This window comes from Coregonus clupeaformis, chromosome 1, assembly GCF_020615455.1.
Source record: "Coregonus clupeaformis isolate EN_2021a chromosome 1, ASM2061545v1, whole genome shotgun sequence".
Taxonomy (NCBI): Eukaryota; Metazoa; Chordata; class Actinopteri; order Salmoniformes; family Salmonidae; genus Coregonus; species Coregonus clupeaformis.
The window spans coordinates 56,755,261-56,781,074 of NC_059192.1; the positions used below are offsets into that span (position 1 = coordinate 56,755,261).

At 42.0% G+C, this 25,814-nt stretch overlaps 1 protein-coding gene across 2 annotated transcripts in view; it reads left to right on the forward strand.

Annotated features, from left to right (window-relative positions):
* The window catches only part of LOC121570996 (VPS10 domain-containing receptor SorCS3-like), a 65,076-nt gene that overhangs the window by 23,526 nt on the left and 15,736 nt on the right, over positions 1–25,814 (forward strand). The window contains exons 2-10 of one of the 2 annotated variants that reach the window (XM_041882231.2): positions 7,822–7,889; positions 18,141–18,234; positions 19,112–19,270; positions 19,493–19,566; positions 20,865–20,929; positions 21,488–21,606; positions 23,305–23,394; positions 24,503–24,682; positions 24,952–25,098. In XM_041882231.2, coding sequence (XP_041738165.2) covers positions 7,822–7,889; positions 18,141–18,234; positions 19,112–19,270; positions 19,493–19,566; positions 20,865–20,929; positions 21,488–21,606; positions 23,305–23,394; positions 24,503–24,682; positions 24,952–25,098 — 996 coding nt within the window. Of the gene's footprint in view, positions 1–7,821; positions 7,890–18,140; positions 18,235–19,111; positions 19,271–19,492; positions 19,567–20,835; positions 20,930–21,319; positions 21,367–21,487; positions 21,607–23,304; positions 23,395–24,502; positions 24,683–24,951; positions 25,099–25,814 lie in introns of those variants that run through there. The other variant, XM_041882238.1, reaches the window with a different exon arrangement.

Genomic DNA, 25,814 nt, shown 5'->3' on the forward strand with positions numbered 1-25,814 from the left:
TTGGCCTCTAGTTGCACAGGTGACATGCTGGTATATATTAGGTAAGACGGATTTCAGTTTCCCTGCATTATAATCACCGGCCACTAGGAGCACCGCCTCTGGATGAGCATTTTCTTGTTTGCTTATGGCCCTATACAGCTCATTGAGTGCAGTCTTAGTGCCAGCATCGGTTTGTGGTGGTAAATAGATAGCTACGAAAAATATAGATGAATTCTCTCTTGGTTAATATTATGGTCTACAGTAGGGTTTAATATTTTCCTGGTATTTTACACATTTTCCATCCCGAGAATAAATCACTTTTCTCGTGGTAAACCCGGTATTTCCCACCAAAAGCAGAAGTGTCATTCTAAAGCATATAAAGCATACATACTGTGTCTTGTGAAAGTATTCACCCCCCTTGGCATTTTTCCTATTTTGTTGCCTTACAACCTAGAATTTTTGGGGGGTTTGTATCATTTGATTTACACAACATGCCTACCACTTTGAAGATGCAAAATTGAAATTGAAAACTTGAGCGTGCATAACTATTCACTCCCCCAAAGTCAATACTTTGTAGAGCCACCTTTTGCAGCAATTACAGCTGCAAGTCTCTTTGGGTATGTCTCTGTAAGCTTGGCACATCTAGCCACTGGGATTGTTGCCCATTCTTCAAGGCAAAACTACTCCAGCTCCTTCAAGTTGGATGGGTTCCACTGGTGTACAGCAATCTTTAAGTCATACCACAGATTCTCAATTGGATTGAGGTCTGAGCTTTGACTAGGCCATTCCAAGACATTTAAATGTTTCCCCTTAAACCACTCGAGTGTTGCTTTAGCAGTATGCTTAGGGTCATTGTCCTGCTGGAAGGTGACCCTCCGTCCCAGCCTCAAATCTCTGGAAGACTGAAACAAGTTTCCCTCAAGAATTTCCCTGTATTTAGCGCCATCCATCATTCCTTCAATTCTGACCAGTTTCCCAGTCCCTGCCGATGAAAAACATCCCCACAGCATGCTTTTTTTTTTTTTTTTTTTTTATTTTATTTTATTTATTTTTTTTTTTTTGGGGGGAATGGATCAGCTTAATATTGCAGATAGATTGTATCTTCTATCAATGTAATTGTCTGCATCACTTCCAATCCCCCCATTTTTTTTTTTTTTTTTATTTTTTATTTTTTTTATATATATACTCCCCTTTATTACTTTTCAACCCCACCATCCTTTCCCTACTTGGAGTAAATTAGTGAACAACAATGCCCAGGTCTCTACTTCCGGTCTATACTTACTATCTACACCTTATGGACACAGTTAATTTTACAATAATTCTATAATTTTGCTTCTTACCTCCTGAATAACTGGTGTGGGGGTTGTTGGGTTTAATTATATATATACATATATATATACATATACATACATACATATATATCATTATTATTATTATTATTATTTATTTATTTTTTGCTCCTGAACTACTTCTACTCTCAACCTCTCCGATCGTTTTCATGATGTCCATCCGGTTTGCTTCTATATGCCATATCTTTCTAACTGTGCTCTTTCCCAAAAGCTCCCAACATACAGCCTATATACTTATTATGGACACAGTATGCTTTACATTATTAGCTATCTTTGTTATTATTTGTTGTTATTTGTTATTAGTCCCATCCTTCAGCTCTATTCAATACCTCCCATCTATCTCTTAACACCATCCATATCGGATTTCTATTTGCCATATATATTTCAACCGTACTGTGATGTTTTACAATAATTCTGAACCTTTCTATTCTCATTGCTTCTACAGATTGAGAGTTAAAAATAAACAGCTTTGCTAAAAGTATTATTATATTATTGATTGATTGACTATGACTTTTCAGATCACCCAGTAATGCTATCTGCAAGGTTAGTTCCAGGTAAATATTGCAATCCTTTAGCCATTCCTGGACCAGTGTCCAAAAACAAGCTACAAATGGACAGAACCAAAACAAATGGTCCAATGATTCCGTCTCTTCACAGCAAAATCTGCAGAGCTGGGAGGATTGTATCCCCCATATAAATAACATTCTATTGGTAGCAAGGATTTTATATAATAATTTAAATTGAAAGATTCTAATTTTTGAATCCGGTGTCGTTTTTGCGTGTCAGTTCATAAACACTATGCCATGGGATCGGTACATCAAAGATCTCTTCCCAACTATTTTGCAATCTATATGGGACGGCTGTCAATCCTTTGGTCCTTAAGTGAAACTGATATATTTTTTTATTTATCACAGTTTTCCTTAACCAATTATGTTCTTTAATGCAAGGCCGACAGACAAGTTCCTTACTTTCTCCCCCCTCCACTTTCCTCTTCCATTTTTGCGGTAATGCTGCCATTATTTGGTTGTAATTTTGGGTAGAGCAGACATTTCCATATGTTTTTGTTAGCTGCATGTGCGTCATAACTCCACCAGTCCTACCGATGATATCATTTACAAAGATTATACCTTTTTTAAACATTCTGTCAAAAAATAAAGGTTTTTTGTCAATTAGTATATTTGAATTTAACCACAATATTTGTTGCATTATTTGTTCTGTCGTTTCTGGAGGATTAAATTGAAATTGCAACCAACTTTCTATGGCTTGTTTTAGAAATAGTGACATTTGGGAGATTATTTCCTTTTCAAATAACTGAAAGTGTGAGGTTGTAATCTGAATAAAGGGAAAAAGGCCTTTCTTGAACATTGGGTGAGACAATCTTACTAATTTGCTTGAGAACCAGTTCGGATTTAAGTATAACTTTTGTAAGACTGAAGCTTTTAGTGATAGGTCTAATGCTTTAATATTTAATAATTTCTGTCCTCCGAATTCATATTCATTATATAAATATGCTCTTTTAATTTTGTCTGGCTTGCCGTTCCAAATAAAATTGAATATTTTTTTCTCATATAATTTAAAAACTGTTCGCTAGGCGTAGGCAAGACCATAAGCAAATAGGTAAACTGTGATAATACTAATGAGTTAATCAGGGTGATTTTTCCACAAATTGACAGGTATTTTCCTTTCCATGGTAGTAAGATCTTATCTATTTTTGCTAATTTTCTATTAAAATTTATTGAAGTGAGATCATTTATTTCCTTTGGGATATGTATTCCGAGTATATCCACATCACCATCAGACCATTTTATTGGTAAACTACATGGTAATGTAAAAATTGTATTTTTTAGTGATCCAATACGTAATATAGTACATTTGTCATAATTTGGTTGTAATCCAGAGAGGTTAGAAAATGTATCTAGATCCTCTATGAGGCTGTGGAGGGACCCCACAGCATGCTGCCACCACCATGCTTTGCAGCTCTTTCAGGGTTATCTTTGGTCTCTTTGTTGCCTCTCTGATTAATGCCCTCCTTGCCTGATCCGTGGGTTTTGGTGGGCGGCCCTCTCTTGGCCGGATTGTTGTGGTGCCATATTCTTTCCATTTTTTAAATAATGGATTTAATGGTGCACCGTGGGATGTTCAAAGTTTCTGATATTTTTTTATAACCCAACCCTGATCTGCACGTCTCCACAACTTTGTCCCTGACCTGTTTGGAGAGCTCCTTGGTCTTCATGGTGCCGCTTGCATGGTGGTGCCCCTTGCTTAGTGATGTTGGAGACTCTGGGGCCTTTCAGAACAGGTGTATACAGTGCCCTCCACAATTATTGGCACCCCTGTTTAAGATGTGGTCGAGGACTTCCAAAAATTCTCCTTTTTTTTAAACAACATAGAACCCAAATGCAAAAAAAAAGAGAAAAATCCAACCTTTTATTTAAGTACATTACTTTGGTGTAAAAAAAAAAATCACATAAAAAAAAAAAAAACTTGAAATCATGTGTCCCACAATTATTGGCACCCCTGATGTTAATACTTTGTACAACCCCCTTTTGCCAACAAGACAGCACTTAATCTCCTCCTATAACATTTCACAAGATTGGAGAACACAGAGAGAGGGATCTTTGACCATTCTTCTTTGCACAATCTTTCTAGATCATCCAGTGTCCTGGGTCCTCTCTTATGCACTCTCCTCTTTAGCTCGCCCCACAGGTTTTCGATTGGGTTGAGGTCTGGGGACTGAGATGGCCATGGGAGGACCTTGAGTTTGTGACTGCTGAACCATTTTTGTGTAGATTTTGCCACATGTTTTGGATCATTATCCTGCTGAAAGACCCAATGACGACCCATCTTCAGCTTTCTGGCAGAGGCCATCAGGTTTTTATTTAAAATGTCCTGGTAGTTCAAAGCGTTCATAATGCCATGCACCCTAACAAGGTTCCCAGGGCCTTTGGAAGAGAAACAAGCCCACAGCATCACAGATCCTCCACCATACTTCACGGTGGGCATGAGGTGCTTTTCGGCATACTCATCTTTTGTTTTACGCCAGACCCACTTAGAGTGTTTGTTGCCAAAAAGCTCAATCTTAGTCTCATCTGACCAAAACACATGATCCCAGTTGAAGTCCCAGTGCCGCTTAGCAAACTCCAGACGTTTACGTTTGTGAGTGTTAGTGAGAAAAGGCTTTTTCCTTGCATGCCTCCCAAACAGCTTGTTGGCATGTAGAGAGCGTCTGATGGTTGTTTTGGAGACTTTGTGACCCCAAGATGCCACTCTTTGATGCAATTCTGTGACAGTGAGCTTAGGACTTTTTTTTACTTTTCTTACCATCCTCCTCACTGTGCGTTGTGGCAAGATAAACTTGGGACCTCTTCCAGCCTTGTTTGTCACTGTTCCAGTTGTTTTAAACTTCTTAATGATTCCTCTGACTGTAGATACGGGCAAGTTAAGGCGAGTGGCTATTTTCTTGTAGCCATTGCCTGACTTATGAAGGTCGACACAAATCTGCCTTACTTGAATGGTGTGTTCTCTTGTCTTTGCCATGTTGACAAATGGGTAAGAGAATTAGGCCTCTGTGTCACGTCATATTTATACCCCAGGGAAACAGGAAGTCATGAATTACTAATTAAAAGTTCCTAGATACCCTGAGCAACTTTAGCAACTACAGAAAAATATATTTAAAAAGAAATCAATTAAAATTTTCAGCGAAATTGTTAGGGGTGCCAATAATTGTGGGACACAAGATTTCAAGTTATTCTTTTTCTAAATGTGTGATTTTTTTTTTTACCACCAAAGTAATGTACTTAAATAAAAGGTTGGATTTTTCTCTTTTTTTGCATTTGGGTTCTATGTTGTTTAAAAAAAAAAGGAGAATTTTTGGAAGTCCTCGACCACATCTTAAACAGGGGTGCCAATAATAGTGGAGGGCACTGTATATACTGAGATCATATGACAGATCATGTGACACTTAGATTGCACACAGGTGGACTTTATTTAACTAATTATGTGACTTCTGAAGGTAATTGGTTGCACCAGATCTTATTTAGGGGCTTCATAGCAATGGAAGTGAATACATATGCACACACCACTTTTCCATTATTTATTTTTTAGAATTTTTCACTTCACCAATTTTGACTATTTTGTGTATGTCCATTACATGAAATGTAAATAAAAATCAATTTAAATGACAGGTTGTAATGCAACAAAATAGGAAAAACGCCAAGGCACTGTACATTACTTTTGCAAGGCACTGTACATTATGTCTGGATTTGAATAGAGCTTTAATGGGCAGGAGAATTCAATGACGATGCTACCTGATCCTGATGAGCCATACATTAAATACATTCTATGAACCCTACATTAAATACATTTTATGATACCAAGCCCAGAAAATCCCAAATGATTGTGCCATTATCCAATATATAGCCTATGATATATAGGCTACCACACATTACACATGACAGAAAAATTTAAAAGCCCATAGATGTAGCTATGCTCTCTTGGGTAAATAAATTAAACAAGCTCCAGTAGCCTAATATTTTTGAGTGTGCACTGTAGCCTATTACTTTACTGTATTGTATTATACTGTATTACAGTATATGGACTGGAATTATGGACCTCGTTCAAACCATGAAGCTGGGAGAGAACATGCGATGCTGGTGCAGGACATATGGCCTTCAAAGTTACAATTATAGGCTAGCAAATTTTATTTTAATTTTGAAAAATAATACGGTTTATTTTACATTTTTATAATTAGTAGGCTGACACATTCATATAGGCCACCTTGCACAGTATGTCCCCTAATGCTGTGCGTCGTACATATTAGTCTACTGTACCTTCTCTTTCTGTCTCTGTTGTTGCTTCATTCATTCCAAGCTTTCAAAAGTTAAATGAAATGAGTTTCATTGTCCTTATCTGAATCATTGTAATGACATACTTGAATAATATAGGACTAGAAAAAGATGCAGCCGGCTATCACTTCTCTTCAAGAAGATTGAATGGTTGTGGTTCTGAACAAATAACTGCTAGAGCCTACCGCCGTCCCGCGTTCTCTCTTCTTTCAAACTCTCTGTGAATTCAATTGGCTGCTGTATTTAACATTCAGCAAACAAGAGCTTGCATCCCTCTTCAATTAGTCTATTAGTATAAGAAATGCTTTAAAAAATGTCCAACAAGCTTTTCTAGTCCAGCTTTTCCTGGGACAGCAAGAGCTAAGGGTAGTTTTTCTAAGGAGAGAGGCCAACTGAGCTAAGTTAGAAGCTTATGCATAACCCATCATTCATTAGCTAAATATAAGGCTAATACTGCATTGAATGTATTACCTGAGGTAGGCTCAGTATATATACTGTACCAGAGTAGGCTGCAACATGTAGAAAAGCCAGATTTAGACATTGCATATAGACATGCTGTTCAAATAAATAATTGTATATCATTTAACAGTTTCTCGCAGTTATTTATCCAGGGAAAAGAGAGTGGGTTTGGGCAGGAAATCTTGGTAACCCTAGCCTACAGCTTATCATGAGGTATTCTAATTCAGGTGAGCTGAACCTCGAGACTTCCTTAATATTATAGATTGCGCACCAGCTGTTGTTAATAAAGAGACACACATCTCCCCCTTTGAGCTTACCCGACGCTGCCGTTCTGTCCTGCTGATGCATAGTAAAACCAGCTAGATGCATATTATCATGTCCTTGTTCAGGCACGACTCCTAGAAACATAGGATATTACAGTTCTTCTGGTCCTGTTGATAGGATAGTCTCGAACGGAGCTCGTCCAGTTTGTTCTCCAGTGATTGTACGTTCGCCAATAGAAAAGAGGGTAAAGGCATTTTATGTACTCGCCGACGTAGTTTCGTCATGGTGCCCACGCGTGGGCCTCTCTTACGCCTTTTTCTTTTCCGAGTCTCTGGGATTAGGGCCTGGTCCGGGTGAGCAGTATGTCCTGCGCCTCCGATTTGTTGAAGTAGAAATCTTCATCCAAATCGAAGTTAGTGATCGCTGTTCTGATGTCCAGAAGCTTTTTTCAGTCATAGGAAACGATGGCGGAAACATTATGTATAAAAAAAAGTTAAGATCAGTGCAAATAAACACACAAAATAAAATGGCTGTTATCCATTGCAGCGCCATTCTTGACAAGAGAGAAGGAGGGGGGAGTGAGCGATAGGGAAGACTGGCCGTACTTCATTATGTTGTTCACTGAACGATTTTCTGAATCCACTGTCATGTAGGTATCATTCCACATGAGCTACTGACAAGACACTTGACAGCTTGCATGGCCTTTCAGATCATTGCAACCAACAGACTGGCTGATCTAGACAACCTGAGGATCAATCATCATTATGCTGTCGTACAAATATTATATTTTATGGTAATGTAGCAATAATAGTGTATATTCCATGCTGTTAGACACAGCTAATGCATGTTGTAAGTGCACTTGATTGTAGATATAGATGTACTTGCAATTGCGTATAATTAAAATGCATTTTGTTTTCTATTTTTAGGTGATCCTGACCTTGACGAAGCAGTATGACTTTAACTTGGGTGCTTTCACTGAGAGTTCTCTCTGGAGGTAAGACTTCATGAACATTTTATGCATTCAAAAGTGCTGAACTAGCAGGGCTCTGTTTTTTAATTAATTATTTTAAACATTAATAAATAATTTTTTGGGGGGGCGATACAGGTACATTATCCATTTAAATGTACGTTTATAAAACATAAAACGTAGGCTGCCACTCAAAAGAAAACAACATTAAGAAATACATACAGAGTTAAAGTAATAATACATTCAGCATGCTGTGGGTGTCAGAGCGTGCTGTAGGTGCAGTGGTGGAATCAAACGCAGGACGCAGACGGATAATCCAACAGACTTGTATTAATGCCAAAACACGGCAAACGGACAACACTTGCCCGAAGGCGAAATACGCACGAAGGCGAAATACGCACGAAGGCGAAAATGAAACAACAGCGCACAATATAAGTGCGTAAATAACTCCAGCGCAGTGGAGAGAAGCTCAACCGAGCGAAATACACGACTGACACAAATCAATAACACACAACACCTGACAAACACAACGAGAACTAAATAGGACACTAATGACACTAAATGAAAACAGGTGTGACAACAATCAGACAAAAGCAAACGAACATGAAACATACAACGGTGGCAGCTAGTATTCCGGAGACAACGAACGCCGAAGCCTGCCCGAACAAGGGAGAGAGGCATCCTCGGCCGAAACCATGACAGTACCCCCCCCCTTGACGCGCGGCTCCAGACGTGCGCCGACTCCGGCCTCGGGGACGACCCGGAGGACGCGGAGCAGGGTGCGTCGGGTGCCCACGATGGAATTCGGTCAGGAGAGACGGGTCCAAAATGTCTCTCCTCGGCACCCAGCACCGCTCCTCCGGACCGTACCCCTCCCACTCCACTAGATACTGAAGACCCCCCATCCGACGTCTCGAATCCAAGATGGACCTCACGGAGTACGCCGGTACCCCCTCGATGTCCAATGGGGGCGGAGGAGTCTCCCTGATCTCACTTTCCTGGAGTGGGCCAGCTACCACCGGCCTGAGAAGGGACACATGGAACGAGGGGTTAATACTTTTATATTCAACAGGTAGCTGTAATTTATAACACACCTCGTTCAACCTTCCCAGGACTTTAAATGGCCCTACAAACCGCCGACCCAGTTTCCGACAGGGCAGGCGGAGGGGCAGGTTTCTGGTAGAGAGCCAGACTCGATCACCAGGTGCGTACACCGGTCCCTCACTGCGGTGGAGATCGGCGCTCGCCTTATGACGTCGGAGGGCCCGCTGCAGGTGGACGTGTGCAGCGTTCCATGTCTCCTCCGAGTGCCTCGCCCACTCATCCACCGCAGGAGCCTCGATCTGGCTCTGCTGCCAGGGTGCCAGAACCGGCTGGTAACCTAACACACATTGGAAAGGGGTCAGGTTAGTGGAGGAATGGCGTAGGGAATTCTGGGCCATTTCGGCCCAGGGAACGTACCTTGCCCACTCCTCCGGCCGGTCCTGGCAGTATGTTCTAAGAAACCTGCCCACATCCTGGTTTACACGTTCCACCTGCCCATTACTCTCCGGGTGGTAACCCGAGGTGAGGCTCACCGAGACCCCCAACCGCTCCATAAAGGCCCTCCAGACTCTGGAGGTAAATTGGGGACCCCAATCAGACACAATATCCTCGGGTACCCCGTAGTGCCGGAACACATGGGTGAATAGGGCTTCGGCAGTTTGCAGGGCGGTAGGAAGGCCCGGCATGGGGAGCAAACGACAGGCCTTAGAAAACCGGTCCACAACGACCAGTATAGTGGTATTCCCCTGTGAAGGAGGAAGGTCAGTAAGGAAATCCACCGAGAGGTGGGACCATGGTCATTGTGGCACGGGCAGGGGTAGTAACTTACCCCTAGGCAGATGTCTAGGCGCCTTACACTGGGCGCACACCGAGCAGGAGGAAACATAAACCCTCACATCCCCCTTGCCAACGTGGGCCACCAGTACTTGGCACTAAGACAGTGCACTGTCCGGCCGATACCCGGATGTCCAGAGGAGGGTGACGTGTGAGCCCAATAGATCAATCGATCCCCGAACCTCGAGCGGAACGTACTTCCGACCCTCCGGGCACTGTGGTGGACTAGGGTCGGTGCGTAACGCCCGCTCGAGTTCAGCATCGACCTCCCACACTACCGGTGCCACCAGACACGACTCCGGCAGTATGGGAGTGGGCTCCACGGACCTCTCCTCCGTGTCATACCGCCGAGACAGCGCATCTGCCTTACCGTTCTGTGACCCAGGGATGTACGTGATCTTAAAAGTAAACCTGGTCAAGAACATATTCCATCTTGCCTGGCGAGGGTTCAGCCTCCTCGCTGCCCGGATGTACTCCAGGTTACGGTGGTCCGTCAAAATGAGGAAAGGGTGTTGAGCCCCCTCAAGCCAGTGCCTCCACACCTTTAGGGGCCTGTACCACGGCTAACAGCTCCCTGTCCCCTACGTCATAGTTCCGCTCCGCCGGACTGAGCTTCTTAGAATAAAAAGCACAGGGGCGGAGTTTAGGTGGCGCGCCAGACCGTTGTGAAAGCACGGCTCCTAGACCGGCCTCTGACGCGTCCACCTCTACCTGGAACGGCAAAGAGGGATCCGGATGCGCCAGCACCGGGGCCGAGGTAAACAGGTCCTTCAGCCTCCCAAACGCCCTGTCCGCCTCGGCCGACCACTGCAGACGCACCGGACCCCCCTTCAAAAGAGACGTGATGGGAGCTGCCACCTGTCCAAAACCCCGGATAAACCTCCGGTAGTAATTCGCAAACCCCAAAAACTGCTGCACCTCCTTCACAGTGGTTGGTGTTTGCCAATTACGCACGGCCGACACCCGGTCTACCTCCATCTTCACCCCTGACGCAGACAACTGATACCCCCAAAAAGGAGACCGACTCCTGGAAAAACAGACACTTCTCTGCCTTCACATACAGGTCGTGCTCCACCAGCCTCCGCAACACTCTACGCACCAGGGCCACATGCTCGACACGGGTAGGTGAGTACACGAGAATGTCATCTATGTACACAACCACCCCCTGCCCCTGCATGTCCCTGAAGATCTCATCCACGAATGATTGGAAAACTGACGGAGCGTTCATCAACCCGTATGGCATGACCAGATACTCGTAATGGCCCGAGGTGGTACTAAAGGCTGTCTTCCATTCATCGCCCTCCCTGAAGCGCACCAAGTTGTACGCGCTCCTGAGATCTAATTTAGTGAAGAAACGTGCCCCATGCAACGACTCAGTCATGGTCGCAATCAGCGGGAGTGGATAACTGTACTTCACCGTAATCTGATTGAGACCACGGTAATCGATGCACGGGCGCAAACCACCATCCTTTTTCTTCACAAAAAAGAAACTCGAGGACGCAGGGGAAGTGGAAGGCCGTATGTATCCTTGTCTCAGAGATTCTTCTATGTAAGTCTCCATAGCTTTCTTCTCCTCTTGAGACAGAGGATACACATGGCTCCGTGGGAGCGCAGCTCCTTTCTGGAGGGCTATCGCACAATCTCCCTGCCTATGGGGCGGCAACTGCGTCGCCCTCGACTTACTAAACGCAATAGCCAAATCCCCATACTCAGGGGGAACGTGCAATGCGGGCACCTGGTTTGGACTCTCCACCGAGGTAGCCCCTACGGAAACGCCTAAACATCTACCCACACACTGGGCAGACCACTCCATCAGAGCCCTCTCCTGCCACGAAATGGATGGGTTATGGGTACTCAACCAGGGCATGCCCAGCACCACCGGATACGCAGGAGAGTCAATCAGAAATAGCTGAATCATCTCCTGATGACCCCCCTGCGCACACATCCTAAGTGGCGCAGTGACCTCCTGATCAAGCCCGCACCCAACGGACGGCTATCTAGGGCATGAACGGGGAAAGGAACATCAACAGGAAGAAGGGGAATCCCTAAAGCTAAACAAAACTTCTTATCAATAAAATTCCCAGCCGCGCCTGAATCTACCAGCGCCTTATGCTGGGAATGAGGTGCTACCTGTGGAAAACGCACAGGCATACAAAAATGTGCAACAGAGAGCTCTGGGTGAGTGGGGCGCCTACTCACCTGGAGGGAATCCCCAGTGCGGGACCTGTCGTCCTCTCCCCTAGGAGGCCATCCCCAGCACCTAGCCGCGGTGTGTCCTCCCCGACCACAGTTGGTGCAGGGGATGGACCCCCTAGTAAGCCGACCCCTCCTCTCTCTAGCGCCAGCGCCTCCGAGCTCCATAGGACACGGCTCGGAAGCGCTGGAGGGTGAAATGGACGGACCCCCCTCGGAACGTCCGCGGGTAGCTAGCAGGTTATCCAGCCTGATGGACATGTCGACCAACTGGTCGAACGTGAGGCTGGTGTCCCTACAGGCCAGCTCCCGATGGACGTCCTCTCGTAGACTACACCTGTAGTGATCGACGAGGGCCCGATCATTCCACCCTGCATCTGCCGCTAGAGTACGGAATTCGAGGGCGAACTCCTGAGCACTCCTCCTCCCCTGCCGGAGGAAGACCAGACGCTCCCCCGCCGCTTTCCCCTCCGGGGGATGGTCAAACACCGCCTTGAAGCGGCGGGAGAACTCGTTGTAAGTGATGGTGTCCGCGTCGATCCTCCTCCACTCCGCGTTGGCCCATTCCAACGCCTTCCCGGACAGGCAGGAGATCAGGGCGGACACGCTCTCATGTCCCGTGGCCAGGTACAGCTCCACCTGGAGAAGGAAACCCTGGCACCCGGCCGCGGTCCCATCGTAAGCCCTCGGGAGCGAGAGTCGGACTCCTCGGGGTTCTGGTGCGGGAATAGGCTGACTGGCCGATGGTGCTGGCACGGAGGGTGGCGGTTGAGGCGTCCCCCAGCCTCGGATGGTGGTGATCACCTCCTGCAGTGCGGTCCCCATCTGCAGGATCTGGTCACCTTGTTCCCGGACCCTGTCCTCCAGAGTCGCCTGGGCTGCTGCGGCTCCTGCTGATTCCATTGTGGTGTGTTATTCTGTCAGAGCGTGCTGTAGGTGCAGTGGTGGAATCAAACGCAGGACGCAGACGGATAATCCAACAGACTTGTATTAATGCCAAAACACGGCAAACGGACAACACTTGCCCGAAGGCGAAATACGCACGAAGGCGAAATACGCACGAAGGCGAAAATGAAACAACAGCGCACAATATAAGTGCGTAAATAACTCCAGCGCAGTGGAGAGAAGCTCAACCGAGCGAAATACACGACTGACACAAATCAATAACACACAACACCTGACAAACACAACGAGAACTAAATAGGACACTAATGACACTAAATGAAAACAGGTGTGACAACAATCAGACAAAAGCAAACGAACATGAAACATACAACGGTGGCAGCTAGTATTCCGGAGACAACGAACGCCGAAGCCTGCCCGAACAAGGGAGAGAGGCAGCCTCGGCCGAAACCGTGACAGTGGGGTTAAGGGCCTTGCTCAAGGGCCCAACTGTAGAGGGAATGTTTTGAGGATGTGAACCCAGCAGCCTTCCAGTTGTCAGATCAATTCTGCCAATTTTTTACAGCGCCCGGCCTGAGATTCAAACCAGCCACCTATCTTTCGCCCACAGGTCCAACTCCTAGCCACAAGTCCAACTCCTTAGCCGCTGGGCTACCTTCGCCAGTACTTTATAAGTTGTTGTCTATTAAAAAAAAGGTGCAAAAACATTATTTAGACATAAGCATGAGTTCATCTGCCAAAATGAAGACAAAATGCTATGCAGACATATTATTATTATGATGTAGAAGAACAACTTACATGCAGTTGTTGTCACCAGCAGCCAAAAGAGAGATCCTCTGCCTCTGATAGTTCTGGGTTACTGCCAGACTGAGCAAAACATAGAGATAGTGTATTAAAAGTAATGTAATGATTAACTAAGCTAATGAATCACCAATACTTACTATACATAATTTATTATAAATAATGTATACACTACCAGTCAAAGGTTTTAGAACACCTACTCATTCAAGGGTTTTTCTTTATTTTTACTGTTTTCTACATTGTAGAATAATAGTGAAGCCATCAAAACTATGACATAACTCATATGGAATCATGTAATAACCAAACAAGTGTTAAACAAATCAAAATATATTTTATATTTGAGATTCTTCAAATAGCCAGCCATCATGATTTAAAGTAATTACGGGCTGTCGTTTCTCTTTGCTTATTTGAGCTGTTCTTGCCATAATAGGACTATACACTTTTTTGGTTATTTCATAGTTTTGATGTCTTCACTATTATTCTACAGTGTAGAAAATAGTAAACATAAAGAAAAATCCTTGAATGAGTAGGTGTTCTGAAACTTTTGACCCGTAGTGTACATACCTCCTCTCAGTCAGCAACAGTCTTCTAACAATTAGCTAATTGCCAAGCTAAAATATGGAATTGTTTTAAGATGGTCATACCAAGGATTATTTGGCTATATGATTTTGAATTTTAGTATCACTTTAGGTATAAAAACATATTGAATTTGGCTTTACTGCTATTAACCCGATGGTGGGGTCATATTAGTTTGTATGTATCCCAATCTGTTCGGACGCTATATACAGAAGTTGGCAGATTGGCTGTACCTTTGGGGGTCGGAGAGCAAAACAGAGAAGACCATCATGTTTGTCAGAGTCTCATCTTTCCATAGAGTGGTCATACCGTTGACCAAACCATTCAGACGCTACAGACGTTTTCGTGAGAAGACCGATTTTCGGGATGTCTCATGGTCTGTAGCTCGGTCACCTTCCACCGCAGATGCGGAAGGTCGCCATACGCAAACAAACATATCTCTAGCTTAATCAGATGAATTGTGATGGGTATTTGTTGTATTTTGCTAATTATATTTCCACGGGTGTGGACATTGACTCCAGAGGGTTAATATGGATATAAATGTCACTGCAAAAAACAGCTGAAACAAATTAAAAGGGAACGTTAGTGTCACCCCCTGATCTGATTCACCTGTCTTGTGCTTGTCTCCACCCCCCACCAGGTGTCTCCCATTTCTTCCCATTATTCCCTGTCTATTTATACCAGTGTTTTCTGTTTGTCTGTTGCCATTTCGTCTTGTCTCGTCAAGCTTACCAGCGTGTTTTTCCGTGCTCCTGTTTTCCCTAGTCTCTGTTTTCTAGCCCTCCCGGTTCCGACCTTTTCTGCCTGCCCTGACACTAAGCCCGCCTGCCATACTATTCAGCCTGCCCTGACCTCGAGCCTGCTTGCCGCCCTCTACCTTTCAGACTCTGACCTGGTTAATTAACTTCTGCCTGTCCTCAACCTGCCTCTTGCCTGCCCCTTGTATTTTAGCTGTGATTTCAGAGTTTGTAGTGACTGGGGTTATTTTTTTTATTTTATTTTTTATTTTTTTTACACTCTAGGGTAGGGTTATATATATATCCTTTTTTGTAAAGGGTTCTTTAATCTCGTCCAAAGAACCAAAAGTACCTTTTGTCTAAGAGTGAAGCTGCTGGAGTGAAATAGACCCGCTAGTTGTTTCTTGTAATACAGTGAATGTCCCACATCTTAATATAGTGTTATATGTTGACACTTATTTGATAATAGGTAGGGATCTGTTCTAACACAATTGACACCCTTTTAAGAATGCATTTGTGGATCAATTCACTGAATGATGTACAGTATTTAACTACCTTGCTATTGGGTCAATGTTGATTTCCCTCATCCAGGAAACTCTCTGATCTTGGTTTTGATATACAGTGAGGGAAAAAAGTATTTGATCCCCTGCTGATTTTGTACGTTTGCCCACTGACAAAGAAATGATCAGTCTATAATTTTAATGGTAGGTTTATTTGAACAGTGAGAGACAGAATAACAACAACAAAATCCAGAAAAACGCATGTCAAAAATGTTATAAATTGATTTGCATTTTAATGAGGGAAATAAGTATTTGACCCCCTCTCAATCAGAAAGATTTCTGGCTCCCAGGTGTCTTTTATACAGGTAACGAGCTGAGATTAGGAGCACACTCTTAAAGGGAGTGCTCCTAATCTCAGCTTGTTACCTGTATAAAAGACACCTGTCCACAGAAGCAATCAATCAATCAGATTCCAAACTCTCCACCATGGCCAAGACCAAAGAGCTCTCCAAGGATGTCAGGGGCAAGATTGTAGACCTACACAAGGCTGGAATGGGCTACAAAACCATCGCCAAGAAGCTTGGTGAGAAGGTGACAACAATTGGTGCGATTATTTGCAAATGGAAGAAACACAAAATAACTGTCCATCTCCCTCAGCCAGGGCATTGAAAATGGGTCGTGGATGGGTATTCCAGCTTGACAATGACCCAAAACACACGGCCAAGGCAACAAAGGAGTGGCTCAAGAAGAAGCACATTAAGGTTCTGGAGTGGCCTAGCCAGTCTCCAGACCTTAATCCCATAGAAAATCTTTGGAGGGAGCTGAAGGTTCGAGTTGCCAAACGTCAGCCTCGAAAACTTAATGACTTGGAGAAGATCTGCAAAGAGGAGTGGGACAAAATCCCTCCTGAGATTTGTGCAAACCTGGTGGCCAACTACAAGAAACGTCTGACCTCTGTGATTGCCCACAAGCGTTTTGCCACCAAGTATTGAGTCATGTTTTGCAGAGGGGTCAAATACTTATTTCCCTCATTAAAATGCAAATCAATTTATTTCTTTTTTGACATGCGTTTTTCTGGATTTTTTTGTTGTTATTCGGTCTCTCACTGTTCAAATAAACCTACCATTAAAATTATAGACTGATAATTTCTTTGTCAGTGGGCAAACGTACAAAATCAGCAGGGGATCAAATACTTTTTTTCCCTCACTGTATAGCAGAATGCAATACATGCAGAGCCAATTGACACAGTACATGCCACAACCGTAGGCCTACCAATCCCATTCATATGGTATGGTGAGTTACTGTACAGTATGCTGTCACATCATAGATAAGAATATAATTCATTAAGGATTATACAGAGACTGATAAAGTCTCTTGTGTTTTTTCAGCTCACCTTTTCCCAAGCCCACAGGAAACTCATTTAATTTTGAAATACACCTGACAAAAAGACCATCAGTTCACCAAGCAGAGAGACTCAAATTAATTTCTGTTTCACTAGAGGCGCCGCTAAGATTTACACCTGACTTGACACATTTTGAAATCCCATATTGTGTACAGAAGGTCTTCCATCATCAAGGTGTCTGGTTAACAATAGCACCGCCAGTAAATTAGACTGTACCTCAGGGTGTGTGGCAAGGCTCTTAGTATGATATTGAAAAAGGAAAGCAGTTGAATGTTATGAAAAGAAACAGAGTAAATTATCTCTGCAATAATAAGATACATCATTTATTTATATAGCCCCGTGGCACTCTTGATGGCAAAATGCAATAAGAAGATCAATTCACAAAAAGCATCTCCTGTGTGTTACAAAGTAATGACTGCTTCCCTTAGTGAAGGAACGTGTCACTGTAATAACTTCATTTTTTGATGTTGTCTTTCCAGCTACAGTTGAGGGGATTTGTCAACCGAAATGAGGAGCTAAAAAAAGTTGAGGAGGAAACCTTTGCAAACAATGTCAACAGCAAATGAAATGATGCAGCTTAATGCACAAGCAGTGATAGCAGACTCTGGGTATCTATCCAATTATGCAATTTAATTTAATTTGGAAGCGCCCAGGTAGAACTGAGAGAGGCGAGTGGGTTATGTGTTTGGTGAGTAGTAATAGAACCATAAAGAATAGAGAGGGAGGAAGATACTGTATATTCACCCTTGTCATCGAACAACGTTCAGAGAAGCAAATGACTTTTGTCTTTCATTTGTTTGTTTCTGGAGGGCAATTCAGCATAGCCTACTGTGTGGACATAGAAGCTTAAATAAAGTGCTCCAGGGATTTAGGTCAATTTTACACTTATTAAATTTAATAAATTACCCGACAAAACACAATTCATTCACCAAGTTGAGGTAAAACAGACTTGAACTAAATTCTGAAAGGTACGTCATTATATGAAAGAATGTAATGTAATCAAATGTAAAGAGACTCTCGTTACATATTGTTTTGCACTTTATTTAGACAGTAATGAAACAGAGGGAGAGACAGGTAAGTTGGAGAGACAGTCAGAAGGAAGAACAAAGGGATTGAACCCTGGTGTCTAATGGGGGGAAGTATATGTGGTTAGAGCAGCCGAGTGTGTTACAGCTAAATGACAGGCTCTGCACGTAAAGAGATGTCTGAGTATTATACCTACTCCGGCCACATCAATAGAGAAAAACTCATAAAGTGGTCCTTTCATGGTCTTCTTTACTGTTCACAGATCAGTGGACTATGGGAGCACTTATATAAAACTGAATAATAAGGTTGGGTCAACCTTGGCTTGCCTCTACGTCTGCCCAACCAACAAGAGAAAGGTGTGTATAACATCTCCATGGTAAATGACTCCAGTGATAAGCAGAGTATTATGTGTTTATCCAGGAAGTGGATTGTTTAGTTTAGTGTGTGTAGTGTATTGTTGAGTTAAGACTAGTTTCTGGAATGATGTTAACTCCAGTTAGAGGGAGCAGGACTCCAAATAATGTTTCAATGTTTATTATCAGCACCAAACCATTCCATCTTGGTTCTGAACATTGTCATTCTTGGTATATTCACATTGATGTATTCAGAACACCCAAGCTATTTCTTACAAAAAGGTGCTATCTAGAACCTAAAAGAGTTATTTGGCTGTCCCCATAGGAGAACACTTTGAATAACCCTTTTTTGTTCCAGGTAGAACCCTTTTGGGTTCCATATACTGTAGAACCCTTTCCACAGAGGGTTAAAAGGGTTCTCCTATGGGGACAGCTGAAGAGCCCTTTTGGAACCCTTTTTTCTTGGAGTTTAGTGTCATTCGACAATCCTACCCAGACACCAGTTCATAGAGATTTCTGCTATATTTCTGCTACACCTCACTAACTTCCCCACACTCACTGACTACTCCACTATACCCCACACTCACTTACTACAGTACTCCACTCACTTCAACCACACAATGACTAACTACCTCACTATAACTACCGTACTAAAAATCACTAAGATATTTTACCACAAGCTGTTCTGTTGGTCAGTTTATTATTGACTAATGATTTTGGTACATCATGTCGCTTTTGCTTTCATCAACAATGCATTTATACAGCTGTTTATTCCTAATGTTGTACAATGACATGCAATCATATCCTCCATTGAGCACAATGATCCATACTCTCTTTCTCTCCCTCTCCCCCCTAATTTCTCGCCCCTTCTGTACTTTAGATAATGATGCTTAGCGACCCAGAGCTGGAACACAGTGTACTCATCAGCTCGGATGAAGGTGCCAGCTTCGAGAAGCATCCCATTAACTTCTACATGGACGGACTGCTGTTTCATCCAACACAGGAAAACTGGCTGCTGGCTAGCAGTCCTGACAACAAGGTAAGCAGCAGCACTTTTATTTCAATGTTGAATGGAAAATAAATATTTCAAGTTGAAAGAAGTCCAAAGTTGAAAGATACTGCTAAAGTATTGAACAATTCTGTTTTGTATTTTGTTCTTTTATCAACTGTTCTGCATTACAATCATAAAGGTTGACGTTACAAACTTGATGTGAAATGTTGCATATTCCACTAATGTTTGATCACATTCATGTATTATCAGGTGTACAGCACAATGGACTTTGGTAGAAAATGGCAGTTGGTTAGTGAGAACGTGACTCCTGGACGGTTCTTCTGGTATGATTTCATTCCTGCCCATGTTTGTCATTATTAATTTAGAAAAACTCCTTTCTATAATCTCTTTATCATAAATCTAGGAAATATGAGAGATAAAATTAGCATTTGTGTCTTATATTGAATTTCATATGCAAATTGGAAAAGCTATCTTTCAGCTACCTTGAAACATATTATGTATGTAAAGCCCATTGTCTTATAGTCTTACACATACCAAATGACCAAGTTCAGTGTGAGGTCAAATCTAATTTTTTTATTACTAAAATGAAGGTTATGTATGGATCCCTACCCAACTCTGTCAGACTAGTGTATATCAAAACAGGTCTTGACAGATTATGACAACCAACCATAAAGTGTTGGCCTACAGTACTTGAACCCATATCACGTAGCCAGGAATATTGGGCTACTCTTTCTAAAGCCTAAGTCTGACATGTTGTTTTTGCTCGTTGTCATTCTATAATCTCAAGTGCACGGACACAAGGCAGTGAATATTGATGTGATGCTGTTTATCCCGGTCTGTCATGTTGTGTATCAAACCCAAGTGCCTCTCAAGCTGAGAAAAAAAGGACATTGTTTGGAGGTCACCCCACATGAACAGCAAAACAATTGATGAATAAGGACAGCAGGAGGGGTGTAATGGCACCCCACACAAGACAATAATATGCTTGGACAATTTATGATTTTACACATGAAATGTTTAACTGCTTGAATTTACTGCCTGCATTAAATGCTTTTGCCTCTATATAATGTTTCTAGAATAGTACCATATAACAGAGTTTACCTTGCCTTTATGTCATATTACAAATTATGAATGAGAGAGAGAGAGAGAGAGAGAGAGAGAGAGAGAGAGCGAGAAAGAAAGAAAGAAAGAAAGAAAGAAAGAAAGAAAGAAAGAAAGAAAGAAAGAAAGAAAGAAAGAAAGAAAGAAAGAAAGAAAGAAAGAAAGAGAAGACCACAAACCTACAGGAAATGGAGATGTGTTGTCTGTGCTGTAAAGGGAAGCACACAGTAAGGCTGTCCATCACGGGCTGCCACTGTCCTCTTATGGTGATCCCCCTGCTTCTAAATTGCTCCTCTTCCCCCTCATCTTCCTCTGCATCTTCCCCACTCTCTACTTCCCCCTCCTCCTCTTCCTCCTCTTCACCATATTATTTTTCCCCCTCCTCTTCTTCCTCCTCTAAATTGCTGTTCTCAATCTTCCCCTTTCTCATTCTCCTCCTCTTCCTCCTCTTCCTCCACCTTTCACCTTCCTCCCCCACTCTTGTCCTATTTTTCCTCCACCTCTGTCTCCTATGTTGCAGGGCACAAACGGGGCTGGACAGAGAGGCAGATGTGGTCCACATGGAGACCCACATCGCCAAAGGACGTGAGTGCTGTTCTGTAACTTGCCTCACTCCCCTGCAGTAGCAGGACCCCATGGATCCCTTGCCTCTTATTTAGAGCGAGGTCACTGAAAAGATAAGGCTCATTCCTGGCTGTGGGATAGGTCCCAGAAGCACGTAAAGCAGAATACGAGTATCTTGACAAATATAGAGCTTTATATAATAGATTGATAGATGTATTTCCCCTTCAATCAGTCCCTTGTACCTCATATCAGAACCTAAATTCTCCAAAAATGCTAACAATATAGACCTTATTCAATCAAACCAATTACCAGGATTCCTTGGCGGGTCAAAATAGTATTACTTGTGTGATGTGAGAGAGAATGATTGAATTGTCAACACGTTTTTTGTTTTTGTTTCATTGATTCTTACAGTGCAAGAGGAATGCTATTTTATCTTGTCCCTGGAAAATGGAGAATAGGTTTGGAAAGTTTTAGTGCCCACTAAAGATAGACAGAAGTCCATTAGCTTGTGATTTTTCTTCATTGGTTGGTTGTTCTAGGATTGTTACTGACAACTAATCTTGTTATCTTCTGTGTTAGGTGCTCAGTATGTTACATGCAGAGCTCAACGATGCACAGAATCTAACAGACAATACCTGTTCCCGGGACACATAGACCAAAATTCTCTGGTTGTTCAGGACGACTATGTGTTCGTTCAGGTGTGTACTGTATCTATTTATTATGCCAGTGCATTTTAAGTGTTCACAAAAGGCTTCCGTGTTTCTGTGAACTCTGTTCTTCTGCTGCATCCAATCTGTGTTGTACCATTGAAGTCTACAAAATGGCATTCCTTCCAAACACCTGCTGCACTTAATGTCTGAATTTTCTATTGTCTAAGCTGCCTATGATGTTGAAGGATTTTCTGACTACTGAAACATTTTCTCACGTCTGCTGAATGCTTTTCTTATAATCGGGCAGGGAATCTGTATGGAGTTTGCCGTCATTATTGCCAACCAGGTTTACATGAAATCGGCTGGCGTTAGGCAATGGCATTGTGTGTCATTCTCTCCTGTTGCCATGGATTTCCATTTACAGCTGAAGATGTCTGACTTTCTTTGTCAGCTTTGCTGTTCCTCAATTTATACAGTTTTGCAGTGCTAACGAGGGTTCAGGTTCACTCATGGTGTAACATTATTTAATAATATGATGTAGAAATGGTTTGCTGAGACTTAAAATACATACAGTAAGTGTTATTTAAGTTTAGAATGAGACAGCTATGTAATGTGGTGTTTATGATGAATGCGGCATCTTGACGATAAAAATCATCTTTGTGAGTATGTAGATAAATGGTAGGATTGCACAGTGGTGAGTTGATTTGTTTCAACTCTGTCAATTCAGCGATTTAATTGAAAATATGATTAATGAACAAAATATTCTCATTCTAAATAATTAGTAACTGTCTGGGTCATAAATAATGATCCAATACAATGCCTGAATCGAATTGGAGTTTAGATGGAATTGACCCCAGCATCATAGATTTAGGTGAAAATAGCCCAGTTAGACACATATGACTCGTGGCAGGGAGCTGTAGCGGTACAGAGGACTTTCTTGTGACTTTCATTGCTTGGGGCAGTTGGATTTAACTTGACAAAGAGTAATGAGGTTATTGATTGGGCTACAACAAAATAAGCAGTCTTCAACACCTCCCGAATGTCTCTTGGGGGAGAAGGAACAGCCAAGTGCAACATCCTCAGAAATCTGGCCTGGGAGAATGCAGTTCATTGATAGAATATTCCATTAGAGCTCTAATGTTCTAATGTAGTGTGTTTAGAGACAATCGTCATCCATCTAGTTGAGTAGAAACTAAGAAATCAAGTGGTTTGGGCCAGAGAGTGGAGTGGTGCTAGTAGTACATCTAAGACACATGTAGAGAAGGACACAACTATTTGTAGAGTAATTGTAAATACAGTAGTATGTCATTTGGATGTTGGTGTATGATCTTATTTTGACTACTCTGTGTTGTAGCATCAAGTCCCTAAATTATGAAAAAATGTATGATTTGAAATTGATTTCCTTATTATAATTGTTTTAATTATTGTATTGAAGTGGCTAAACTCGACTTACCTGAACTGGATTTAAGTTTGACCTAGATTTGAATTTCCAGAATGTAGTTTCATTCCAATGGAGTTCTTCTGTGGGGTGAGTCAGTGCTTCGACAATCTTAAGTCGAGGTGGAGTAAAATAAAATGGGTTTGTTAAAGTCAGTGACATTTCAAATGGATTCATTCTAATGAAGGCCAGCATGCCTGAAACATCGATGAGTTTAACATACTCAATAAAATATGAACTTCACAAGTGAGAATTGTGCTTACTCGCCCACAAGAGCTATTGAAGTAAGACCTTTTTTTCTTCTACAGGTTACCAAGTCAGGGCAGGCGAGTTACTTTGTGTCCTATATGAGGGAATCATTTAAACAAATTCAACTACCCAAATACTGTCTTCCCAAGGTAAGCATCAAACTACCCAAATACACCTTGCAATAAATACAGCAGCAGTTTGAGGACATGAGACAATTTTTATTTCTGAAGCCTCCCTTTACTCACTCTGAGGTACACTGCTGTCTCATGTTGTGGAGATGGAAAGCTGCTCATCTTGAAGCACACTGATGATAGATACTCTCTCACTTGTTATTTCTCTATATCGCTCTATAGTAGATTGTCAATTTGAAGAGTTTATTTCCAAAACGCTATATCCACCAATTTTTCACATTTGTAGGGGGGGGTCATCAGAAATTATAGCTTATGGGTATCTTCATGTCTGTGTATAAAATACTGCTCTCAGATTTTTAATTAATAGATTTTAGATTTGTATTATTATTTTTATTTTTTAAATCACTCTATATATCCATTGTTTAGCTGGAATGAAATGTTAGTATCCTGCATATTTCACTGTGATATGTGATTGTTTCACCTTACTGTAAGTCACTCTGGATAAGAGCATCTGCTAAATGACTAAAATGTCAAATGTAAATGTTTTACATACAGATCTCACATGACTATATTATATTGATAAATATTATTAAATATTGATGTCACAAATGTATCATTTGTACAGTTCTTTATATAAAAAAATTGTTTTTTGTTACATTTGACTGTGTAAAGCCTAGCAGTACAACTTATTTATCTGAGGGTGAGATGGATATATAGAATTTAGCAAAGAAACATGATTATTTGTCTCTCTGAAATGAAACCATCAAGTGTTAGATTTTAAACAAATGCATGTTTGTCATTGAACAACCCCATGCCATGATTAGATAGTGAAAAGACACACTAATCACTTTCGTATTTTCTTTAAACAATAAAAGCTAATTTACCAACATTTCTGAAAATGGATATATAGTGTTTTGGAATGAAACTCTTCATTTGTCTCTACCTACCTGCCTGTCTGTTCATCCTTCCACTCTCTCTCTCTCTCTCTCTCTCTCTCTCTCTCTCTCTCTCTCTCTCTCTCTCTCTCTCTCTCTCTCTCTCTCTCTCTCTCTCTCTCTCTCTCTCTCTCTCTCTCTCTCTCTCTCTCTCTCTCTCTCTCTCTCTCTCTCTCTCTCTCATCTAACAGGACATGCACATCATCAGTACAGATAAGAAGCAGGTGTTTGCAGCTGTACAGGAGTGGAACCAGAATGACACCTACAGCCTGTATATCTCAGACTCTCCAGGGGTCTTCTTCACTCTGTCTCTAGAAAACGTCAGAACCAGAAGAGAGGCAGGCGGAAATTTACTGGTCGACATGTATAAGGTACATCTACTGTGTGTTTATTTAAGACACTCTCCCTGTGGAAGGACCTCCATAAGGTGCTCTTAGGTATACCGTATTTCTATGTTCAGTACCGTTTGTTTGGTCCCTCTGAAAGGCACACTTCCTATGTATAATTTAATCACTACTGTAGTTTTGCGTAGTGCAAGGACTTTTCATAACCATTAAGTTATTGTTTAAAATAATTACATACACTCTCTCTCAATGTGATATATCTTTTATTTTATCTGTTTGGCTTATTGTCATTCTAGGTAGAAGGAATAAATGGCATATTTCTCGCCAACAAATTGGTGGACCATGAAGTGAAGACATTCATTACCTATAACAAGGGTCAGACCTGGGCCTTTCTTCAAGCCCCTATCACCGATGTGGCTGGAAACAGTCTGCACTGCATCCTGGTGAGCTGAAGTCATTTGGGTGGATGATATTGCTTCTTGAAGAATTCATTAATCAAATGTTTCAACCCACCGGAAGCTCGTTGATTTAAGTTAGAGTTGTTCATGGCAGTTGCCTGGTCTCAAATCAGTTTTATCTTTTACTTCTCTACATTGTCAAGCAAAGGGTTGTTAGGAGAATCTCATCCTAGACGTATAGTCCAATACATTCCAGTCCATCAAGTGGTTCAAAATCTACATTAACCTCAACTATTTCAATTTGCCACCTTAATCACTGTAAATACATCATCCTAATGAAAGTTACATTACAATAAATGGCAGTTAGACAGTGCCCCATGGTGATCTGTGTTAGATTTGTTTGATATATACATTTAAATAATCCATTATTTTTAATATGAAAAGCGAGTTAACATAATATGCACATATTATGCATTTCTAAATGAATGAGAGGAAAAAATGATATAATACTGTTTTTGTCTGTCATACAAATGTCCGTTGTACTCTGGCCTCCCCTCTGGGGGAGTTACATCAGAGAGATGAGTAATTTAGATTTATCAGTAAATTAAATAATTTTGTCAGATTAATCTTTGCATCTTGGGGAATTTTTTATTACATGTTTGCTTCAGAATGGAACAGCCAGCTCCAATGTCCTCTGTAGGCAGTTTCAATCTGTTGGTGGAAAAGATTTTAAAAGTTTATCTGTTCCATAAATGGTCTTT